The sequence below is a fragment of the Stigmatopora argus genome, chromosome 15 (assembly GCF_051989625.1).
Source record: "Stigmatopora argus isolate UIUO_Sarg chromosome 15, RoL_Sarg_1.0, whole genome shotgun sequence".
Taxonomy (NCBI): domain Eukaryota; kingdom Metazoa; phylum Chordata; class Actinopteri; order Syngnathiformes; family Syngnathidae; genus Stigmatopora; species Stigmatopora argus.
Genome location: NC_135401.1, coordinates 13123810 through 13134256, shown reverse-complemented (window position 1 = coordinate 13134256; position 10447 = coordinate 13123810). Strand labels below are relative to the sequence as shown.

Below are 10447 nucleotides of genomic sequence, written 5' to 3'. Positions count from 1 at the left end.
CAAAGACATGCATGGTAGACTGATTGGACACTCTAAATTGCTCCTATGTATGAGTGAGCGTGAATGGTTGTTTGTCTCCTTGTGCCCTGCGATTGGCTGGCCACCAATTCAGGGTGTTCCCCGCGTCTGGCCCGAAGTCAGCTGGGATGGGCTCCAGCACCCCCCGCGACCCTAGTGAGGATAAAGTGGTTCAGAAAATGAGATCTCACTTTAGATACTTTATATTCACTGCCTAGGATTCACTGATGTCCACTGTTTCATAATGGCCGCTGGTTACTAACAAAATTAATTGGTATTTCAAAGTCCACCTGCATTAACTCTAATGTTGTGATTATCTAAATACATACACTGAAACAAAAGGCAGACAAATGATAACGGCTGGCTCAATTAATCTGCAGCGCGCTTTTTTGTTTCTAGTTTCATATAGTACTTATGATTTCTATGGTTAGCTATCAGCATTTTTCACCCCAAATTGACTAAAACCATACATTTAGATTAGCATACAATCTAGGTGTTAGATTGATGGTCAACCACAGATTTCAACCAGGTCCTCATAAAACACCACTAGACCCCCCTGGATGAGTTAATTAATTAATTCCTTTTCCGTACCGTTTATCCTCACAAGGTTCAATGGGGTGCTGGAGCCTGATTTGGTTGTCAGGCAATCACAGGGCACAAGGAGACGAAAAACCATTCACGCTCACACTCATACCTACGGACATTTTATTGTTCAACCAGACTAGTATGCATGTTTTTGGGATGTTGGAGTAAACAGGAGTATCCAGATAAAACCTGCGCAAGCACGAGAGAACATACAAATTCCACACAGGAAGGTACCCACTGGGGATTGAACCCTGAGGAAACTGGGCTAACCACTCTTCCATGTTGACTGCTTGTGTGACTATATGAATAAAATGGAAAATTAAAAGACTGAAGTTTAAAAAGGGAACTTTTAATTTTCATATTTTATTAAATATATTTTATGATCCTTGAATGGGGGAGTCTTGGAAACGGGTTAAGTGGAGCACACCAGATTGCCAGTTTATGTTTCATAATGTCAATTGTCTTGCCAGATTTATTTCAAAGGCTTTCATCATGTTTTAATGTAACGTTTTCAGTACTAACTAAGCCTGACCTGTATTGTCTATTGAACACTAAACAATAACAATAATAAATGTACTATTTATATAACCCAACAGAAACGTCTGGTATGGTGTCAGGTTTATCACCTAACTGCTGGATTAAAACAATAATAATACAAGACACGTCTGTTAGATTAGATTAGATTAAATTAGAGAACTTTATTTATCCCGTATTCGGGAAAATTCACCGTCACAGTAGCAAGAGGGTGAGAATGCAGACACAGAAAAAGACATTTTAGACATGAATAAATAAGTTAATAAATAAATAAATAATTTGCCCTATTCTGCCCAGCCTCTCTGCACTCGCTATTTTATTAACTTAAAGAGCCCTTTGTTACATGACCTCATGATGGTCACAGGGAGTTGAAACATGAGCCCATCTTTGTCAAACACATTTGCTTTGGTAGTGTGTAAGACTATGTGATGCGATTCTCTTTGTTTATGTTTGTACGAGCAGAGCGTTTTACGCAACATTCTCATCATCATCATCACAGGGGGTGCTGGAGCCAATCCCAGCTGACTTTCGGGCATAAGGCAGGGGACACCCTGAATCGGATCGAAGAGAGTGTCCAATCAGCCTACCATGCATGTTTTTGGTATGTGGAAGGATACCGGAGTACCCGTAGCAAACCCACACAGGCCCAGGGAGGACATGCTAACTCCACACAGATGGACATGACCCGGATTTGTACCCAGGACCCCAGAGCTATGAGGCCGACGCACTAACCCGTCGCTCCACCAGGCCGCATGATCCTCAAAATATTACCAACTAAATCCCTTAAAAATGATCGAAGTGTCCCGATTTTGAATGAAAGGTGTGAGAAACAAACAAAAATGAGAGAAATTGTTTAGAAAATTATTATGATATTAAAATGGTCCAGTAAGCGAGTGGTTAGCGAGTCGGCCTCATTCCTGGGATCAAAGGTTCGATCCTAGGTGGGTCATCCCTGGTGTGAGGTTTGAATGTTCTCCCTGAGATTGAGTAGGTTTTCTCTGGCCACTTTGATTTCCTGCCACAACATGAATGGTTATTTGTCTTCTGGTACCCTGTGATTGGCTGGCCACCAATTCAGGGTGGCCACAAGGACCCTGAATTGGTGCCCCCCGGCTGGTACGCGTAGTTATCTGGAATAGTCTCTGGTAAACCAATAACCCCCTCCCCCCTAATCCCCCTCCAAATTAGTCACATTAAGTTCCCCAAATCATTTCTCCACTGTCAACCATCCCAGGCAAAATGGATTGGACGTTTATTGCCGCCAATGGGAGCACTATTTGAAAGTTACCAAAAAAAGTTAGCTAGGTTAATCGAGATATGAAGATAAATATAATGACAAATAAGTGTAATTAGCTGAGGTGCAGGTGATTCCACTTAAATATACCAGGAAGCTACAAAGTTGATTCTCTTGAAAGGACACTGGTTTGAAGCTGAAGTACATCTGACAAGATTTTCCTGTTCTGGAAGCAAATCAGCCTATGAACCCAAGGAGGAAATGCAGTGTTAAATAGACGCTCCCCTTGTGTCATATTTCACCTCAAAGTATTTTCGCGAGGCTGGTAATTTATTGGCAGCCCTACCAATTAAAATGGATAGGACGTCTAGCATTGTCAATGGTAAGCGGCTGAGTGGTTAGCGTGTCGGCCTCACAGTGGGGGACCTGGGTTCAAATCCAGGTCGGTCGACTTGTGTGGAGTTTGCATGTTCTCCCCCGGCCTGCGTGGGTTTTCTCCGGGCACTCCGGTTTCCTCTCACATACCAAAAACATGCATGGTAGGCTGATTGGACACTCTAAATTGGTTGTTTGACTCCTTGTGCCTTGCGATTGGCTGGCCACCAATTCAGGGTGTCCCACGCCTGTGGCCCGAAGTCAGCTGGGATAGGCTCCAGCACCCCCCGCGACCCTAGTGAGGATAAAGCGGTTCAGAAAATGACATGACATGAGATGAGACTATTATTAGTTGTACGATCAATATTATTTCATGTTAGGCTGGCCATATTATTGCAACATTATCAACAGGGTTTTTTATTGTGATTTTAAATATGACCATTATTTTTGAACGATGTAATGTTTTTTGTTGTACCAAGCGTATTATTATAGCCGGTTAATATCATTCTTATGACAACATTTTTTTAATGTTAAAATAATGACTGCTCATGCGCATTCGGGGCTTTGCCGTAAATTTCCTTAGCCTGTTAGCAGCTAGCGGCTAGCTGGCTTCCGTCCTTCCGCCCCGCTCGTCGCTTGTGGGAGGGGGGCAGAGAAACGGGCTGACGGTAGTAGGGGGGACCGCAGCGACAGCTGGTCTAGTCGCTTCTTTGACGAAGACGCGTAAATGCCAGATTGACGCCGGGGCACGACGCGGGGCAGCTACCAGTCGATGACGTTCGGCGAAATTCTCCGGCTCGGCGGCCCGCGAGATGGACACAGAACTGCGTTGAAAAGTGTAGAGTCAAGCGAACCAGCTAGCGGCTAAGCGCCTTTTCCTTGCCTCGCTAAACCCTCCCCTCCCTCGGCTAGCCAGTTGACGGCACCTCGGCTCAACTCTCTTCGCACCTCATCCTCTGGATCGCACAGCCAAAGAAAATGAAGAAGTTCAACATTCGGAAGGTGCTGGATGGCTTGACGGCGGTCTCATCTTCGTCGTCGTCCCCTGCCGCTCAAGTGGGGGCCGCCAAAGAGAACGACGCCGTCCCGGAGACCCTGCAGTCGGAACATTTCCAGCTTTGCAAGGTACCGTAGTTCTCGATCCTTCTCCGGGGGTGACAGCGCCGATTATGGCATGTGTACTCTTAAAGGAGTTTGAGTCTCATGTGCAGTTTGTGGTGGTGGCGGCGGCTTACTGCCAAACAGCGTGTTTGCACCGCACTGACTTGCCGCCCCGAGCTCACTCTTTCAGCCCCGGCTAGCCTGCGGGGCTCGCTGGCTCGTTAAACCGAGCTGGGATAACTCTTGTTCGCATGGTTGGAGTCGACATGACACTGCGCTGTGGAAAATGTGGGAGGTCACAAAATTATTATTACTTCATTATCGTTATCATATCCAATAGATAACTAATTCAATGGAATTGTACCTTATTTATAAAAATATGTATGGGAGTTTTCATGTTAGTGCTGGGCTTGCGTGGTTTTTCTCTGGGTATTTAAGTTTCCTCCCACATCCCAAAAACATGCATGGTAGACTGGTTGAACACTCTAAATCAGTGTTTCTCAACCTTTTTTGAGCTGCGGCACACTTTTTGCGTTGAAAAAATCTCAAGGGACACCACCATCGGAAAATCTTTTAATTTAAAACGGTGTCGCCTATATTAACAATAGTCATTCTCATCAAGGAGGAGATGGACAACCATTCACACTCATTCATTCATACCTATGGGCAATTTAGAGTGTCCAATCAGCCTACCATGCATGTTTTTTGGAATGTGGGGGAAGCTGGTGTACCCGGAGAAAACCCACGCACGCCCGAGGAGAACATGCAAACTCCACACAGGCGGACAGACCTGGATTCGAACCCAGGACCCCAGAGCTGTGAGGCTGACACGCTAACCACTTATTCGCCGGGCCGCCTCTAAAAAAATGATCTAAGTTTTTTTAATTTTGTGTGAAAGATGTGAAATCAGATGAGAAATTAGAAAAACAAACGCTAAGAAAAAATGTATTAAAATGTGGCCTGGTGGAAAGTGGTTAGCGCGTTTGCCTGATCGTTCTGGGGTGAGGGTTAGATGCCGAGTCAGTCCTCACTAGTGAGTTTGCATGTTCTCCCCGTGCCTGCTGTGAGCTTTCAGCGGGTGCTCCAGTTTCCTCCTACATCCCTAAAATATGCATGTTAGGCTAATTGAACACTTCAAATGTTTGCAGGTATGGGTGTGTGCATGAATGATTGATTGTCTTGTTTCCTGCAATTGGCTGGCAAGCTGCCGATTCAGTGTGAACGCTACCTATGCTCATAGTAGCTGGGATAGGCTACAGTACATGTGATTGGCTGGCCACCAATCCATGGTGTCACCCGCTTGGTTCCCATAGTTGGCTGGGATAGGCTACAGCTCCTGTGATTGGTTGGCCACCAATCCAGGGTGTCACCCGCTCGTTGTCCATAGTTGGCTGGGATAGGCTACAGCACCTGTGATTGGCTGGCCACCAATCCATGGTGTCACCCGCTTGGTGCCCATAGTTGACTGGGATAGGCTCCAGCACCCCCCTCGACCCTTGTGAAGATAAGCGGAACGGAAAATGAAAGGAAATAAAGACTCCACCACCTCGCAACTGTAATGAGGATAAACCACTCGAAGATGAATTAATGATTGAAAATAAACAATTATTTTCACATTGTTTTTATAAATTGTAATTTCAAAGCAAAGGGATAAAATTCATTGGATCAGTGTTTTGCGAGAAAAACTAAGTTCTAATTGCTTGGCTCTGTAATGATGAAATTTCTCTGATGATTATGATTTTTGTACCCTCATTAGCTTCATGCTTTGTCTCACTCCTAGACTGTACGGCATGGTTTCCCATATCAGCCGTCCTCCATGGCCTTCGACCCTGTGCAGAAGATCTTGGCAGTTGGGACTCAAAACGGTGCTTTGAGGCTGTATCCTTGGTTTTAACTGTACAGAGAATATTTGTCTAAAGTGAGTAATAATCATCAGTTGTATATCAACAATCACATATAGATAGGTACGAGGGAAGCAAAACCAAACTGAGGTGTATACCAGTTTGAGGTCACACTCCATCAGGATTGATCTTTGAGATGGTTCAATTCAATACTTTAATTTTTAGTTATTGTTAGAGATATCATATTAAAAAGGGAAGATCTGTCAATATTTTTCTTTTCTAAATACTCTACTCAAGAATGCCTCTCAATACAAATTTTTCAGGTTACAAAACTTACTTACAGTAATACCTTGAGATATGAGCTCGTGTGTCAATTTACTCGTATCTCAAATCAATTTATTCCCATGGAATGAACTAAATACAAATTAATCCGTTCCCACCCTTTGAAAAAACACCAAAAACAACAGGATATTACAATGGAAAAACATCTTTTACATGTTCTAATTCACCACCTACACACAAAGTAACATGCCTTTCTAGTGGTTATGATGTTCAACAATAAAATGTGACATGATTCAGTACAGACAGACGGTAGCATTTACCGCAGAGTGTGCGGAGGAGAGAGAAAGGACAGGAGAGAGAGAGAGCAACGCGCTCCTAACAATAACATAAACTATAAATTAAACGTAAATTAACTTACGATACACACACTTTAATGAGTGTAACTTTGTTGTGTTATAACCGAGGCAAAGGTGTTAATGTATTCCACTGCGGGTGTCGAGTCGGAACTTGCTGCTACTCCTTGCCTCAGAACTGAGTGTTTGTTTCGTCCAGTTCGTTTTTTAAAATTGTCGAAACAGCCACGACTCACTTTGGGTTCAGCAGGTATCTTTTTCAAATGCTTACTTAGCTTTCAAGTCCATGTAGACAGGCTTTTTTTTTGCAGATTATTGACTTGGGAACGCTATCTCCCGCTAACTGTTTATCTTTTAACCACGTTAAACGAAGACTCCATCTCGTTATGAATTTCTTTGCAGAGCTTGAAAATTATGGTTAGCCCTTCATTGGACTGTCTTGCTTTGGATCCATTGCTTTTCCCCCTTAATTTTGCAGTGATTAATGCAAAAAAATGCAATCTGTACGCCCAGTGCTCGTAGATATCTTTACGCGAGGGGGATGCGGCGAGAAAGACAGAGCGACACTGTTCTCATAAGCAGCCTCTCGCATACTCAGCCCATCGATAGAGAAAGTCAGGGTGGAGGCGGGGCAAACAGCCAACCCGGCCGGAAGAACAAAAGGTATAAAAATGTAAAACAAAATTTGAATTTAGTTTAGTGTAAGATTAGATTAAACTTATTTTTGAGTGTGTCTGCTTTGTAATCCAAGTTCATTTAAATGTGTTTGTTATATTACGATTCACCGGTGCAAAAAGTCTCCCCCGCTTTGGCATTTTGACTAAAAGCTTCACATAACTAGGAACTCTTCTGAAATGATCTTTGGAAACAGATGGTTTCTTGAGTTAAGGTTTCAAATGCAGAGTTGTTTGGTTTGGACGTGGCCTGCTGCTGTCATGTTTCCTGATTAAGAAACTGTTGTGTTCACACAGCGACTCTAGCTTTTTAATGTGCAATCTTGGGCCAATGGGATTATTGTCACTCAGGCAATTGGTCCATTTATCAGAAGACAAGTTGCATCGATTGCCCTTCGCCAACCCCCGTATTTTGGAAAGGCCGTCACCACTCAATAGGCCTGAACTCAATGAGGCACCGACAAGTAATAAATGTCAACTTTTGCAAGATGCTTCCTCTGCTACAGTGGTTTAATCTGTCAATTACTGTAGAAGCACTACTGACTGCTTGCTCGGGTAAGCACTGCCTTAAATGTTGAACGATAATTACAATATGATCTTGAGATAGTGACGTCAACATGGTTTGCTATGTACTTTTTTGTGCCGAATGTGTAAAATTGACAAAACGTAATCCGCGTTATAGGATTCATATCAAGTGTGGGCTAATCTGATATTTAGTAGTTTCAGAATTGGACATCCCGACCTACACGTTTTAATGAATCCACGTCAGCTGACTTATCCCGTGACCAAAACTAAAAACAAAAGAATGCTTTGAAAATATTTGGTTAAAGTCTGGAGAACTGTCTAAAATGGCATTTTTTTCTTTTATCCATTCTCCAATCACCAAATGACATCTCAAATAAGTCAGTTAATATTAAATTAAAATCCTTCAGTGCCTCTGAAGATGATAGATTTTCTATCTGACAATCAATCTTGTCATACTTCAGCTGTGACTTTAAAGTCCCACTGTCACAGATTTGTATACGCATAAATCATAAAATATTTGAGTATTAAAACAGATCCATACTTTTGAAATTGTTGCCAAAAATTATTTGTCCTACATTGCCTTCAGGTTTCTGAAGAAATTATGAAATTACAACTACAGGAGCCAGCAGAGGGTGTATGCCTCAACAAAAAAAACAGTATAGAGACGAACATACTCATCGTACTATAGCAAAATACAAAATGTAAAGTATTGTATTTATTCGGGTATAACGCACACCATAATTTGTGACTAAAAATTGGCATACATTTTTTTTCTCCAGTTTTTCGCAGCTCACACCAAGGATACCGGTACTGGTAACTGGCAAATGCTGAACACATGTCACCATGACAAAACATTTATTCTCAACATATGGTATGGAAACTTGGCAAAACAAATTACTACCAATATGAACACAAATGGAATTTACAATTTTAAATCCTTAAAGTTTAATTCATCATTATAATATTTTAAAAAATTCAGTCTGATTCATCATCATCATCAGATTCACTAAACAATTGATTCCGTTTTTCTTGAGCGAGTATAGTGCTCCCTGGGCGGACTCGTGTGTACAGGTGCCCTACTAGCGTTTCCCTGGAGCACCTATTTTTACCCCTTTTACCCTATAAACTTGCCGAAGACTATTTGGAGAGGGCTGGCTTTCGTAAAAGAAGGCAGATTAACGCCACCTGGCGGACACAGACAGGTTTTACTTCTCCCATTATAACGGCTGCGGAGGAAACTTTCACTGGCGGAGAGCAGTTTTTCATCGGGATTTGGTCATGAAAAAGAGATCTCGTGTATACCCGAACTTTGCTTCAGTTTTTTGGTAATTTTTTTTAGCACGTTATACTCGAATAAATACGGTAGGTGAGAGGAAGTTAGTCCCGCAGAACACTCTTGGGCTCAATTCACATACATAGGATCTACTTAAGGGTAAATATTTTACATTTTATGACCCGAGAGTCTACAAGCAAACCTGGATATTGCAACTCTAATAATTTATCATCTGAAATTAAAATCGGGAATTTTTATTAATGGTGTGCTTTCAGTGACAGTGACCAGGGCAACAACCCAGGATTAAGCTACGTGGGTTAAAGCCATGCTGTTTTGGTTCCTATGCCATTGACTAGGGCAGCTAGTAGTAAAAAAGTAAAATAATAATTTTTACTTAAATATGATGTCACAATATTACTCATTGACATGAATTTGGCAGTTGGTTGCCGCCTCTGCCTTTTTCCAACTTTATTGTTCTTTAACTGAGCCAACCCGAAGTTTCGGCCGTGCAGGCGTGGAGTGCTTTTGCCAACACGAGAGTGGCGCCGCTGTGATTCAGCTACAGTTCCTCATGAACGAGGTTTGAATTTTGTTTTTGTCATACGTATGCCCTCACAATCTCAAAATTTGTACTTATTTCCACTCATTCACTGTTTATATAGACAAATAATTAACCCAAAAAAATAATAATAAAAAATAAACAATTTATTATTTTTTTTAATAATTGTGGGATATAATTTTGCCTTTCTTTTCTCAGGGGGCGCTAGTGAGTGCTTTAGCTGATGACAGCATCCATCTGTGGAACTTGCGACAAAAGATCCCCGCCATCTTGCATTCGCTCAAGTTCAACAGGGAAAGGTACAGTACAATTTGAAGCTTTTCTGCCCACATCTCATGTAAGGCCGTAATCCATTGGCTACCTGATGCTGGGAGGATTTATGCTTCCGAAAAATTAGATTTTACTTATTATATATGATGGGTCTATTTCCTTCTTTTGCGTAATTTTCTGGTGTTGTGGTTTTCCATCCAAATACACAAATTTTTAGCTTTCTGACATAATTCATGTATTTATTATGATTATTTTTTTCTTGAAATCTGAAAACTTTTTGGCGGTTAAAGGCCAAAAAAATTCCAGTAAAATGTTCGTCTGCACTCGTCATTTGTTTACATTCAAACAGCTGTTTTGCGGAGGGTTATTATCTATTCAAGCTATCGAGAGATGGCAGTACCTAATGGACTTTAAACTTTTTTTTGTTTTTTGTTTTACATTTTACAGCGTGTAGGGAGCATGGCGCTAACTTCAAAACATCTTTTGCTATCCAGTGCATTTTTACTATTTTTTTCCACAAAAAGTGCTTTAGTCAGTCAAAGGGTTAAATAATAACTATTTTGGTAAATGGTTTATGATTGAGACTACAGGTAAGAAATGCTGTATATAGTCAGGTCCGGGCCGTCACAACATTTTGTCTGGCCCGCTAAAGTCAATCATGCATCGACCTCATGTTTTGTTCTGCTAAAATGATTTTTTTCACCCTATTAAAAGCAGGTACTTAAAATTCGGTCTAGTAATTTTGTTACCAATTTCATCATATGCAGTTTCTGGGTGTGATGACAATTAGGCTTTTGTTGTTGATGATGACGACAGGGCCTAT

The 10447-nt window shown here is 41.6% G+C and overlaps 1 protein-coding gene across 5 annotated transcripts in view; it reads left to right on the top strand.

Annotated features, from left to right (window-relative positions):
- Positions 1 to 2560: 2560 nt before the first annotated feature.
- Positions 2561 to 10447, top strand: part of LOC144090333 (syntaxin-binding protein 5-like) — a 49593-nt gene continuing 41706 nt past the window's right edge. For 3 of the 5 annotated variants that reach the window (XM_077621758.1, XM_077621757.1, XM_077621756.1), the window contains exons 1-5: positions 2561 to 2753; positions 3659 to 3871; positions 5628 to 5725; positions 9294 to 9375; positions 9553 to 9653. In XM_077621758.1, the coding sequence (XP_077477884.1) occupies positions 2751 to 2753; positions 3659 to 3871; positions 5628 to 5725; positions 9294 to 9375; positions 9553 to 9653 (497 nt within the window). In that variant the 5' untranslated portion in view covers positions 2561 to 2750. The remainder of the gene's footprint in view (positions 2754 to 3658; positions 3872 to 5627; positions 5726 to 9293; positions 9376 to 9552; positions 9654 to 10447) is intronic. The other 2 variants (XM_077621759.1, XM_077621760.1) reach the window with 2 other exon arrangements.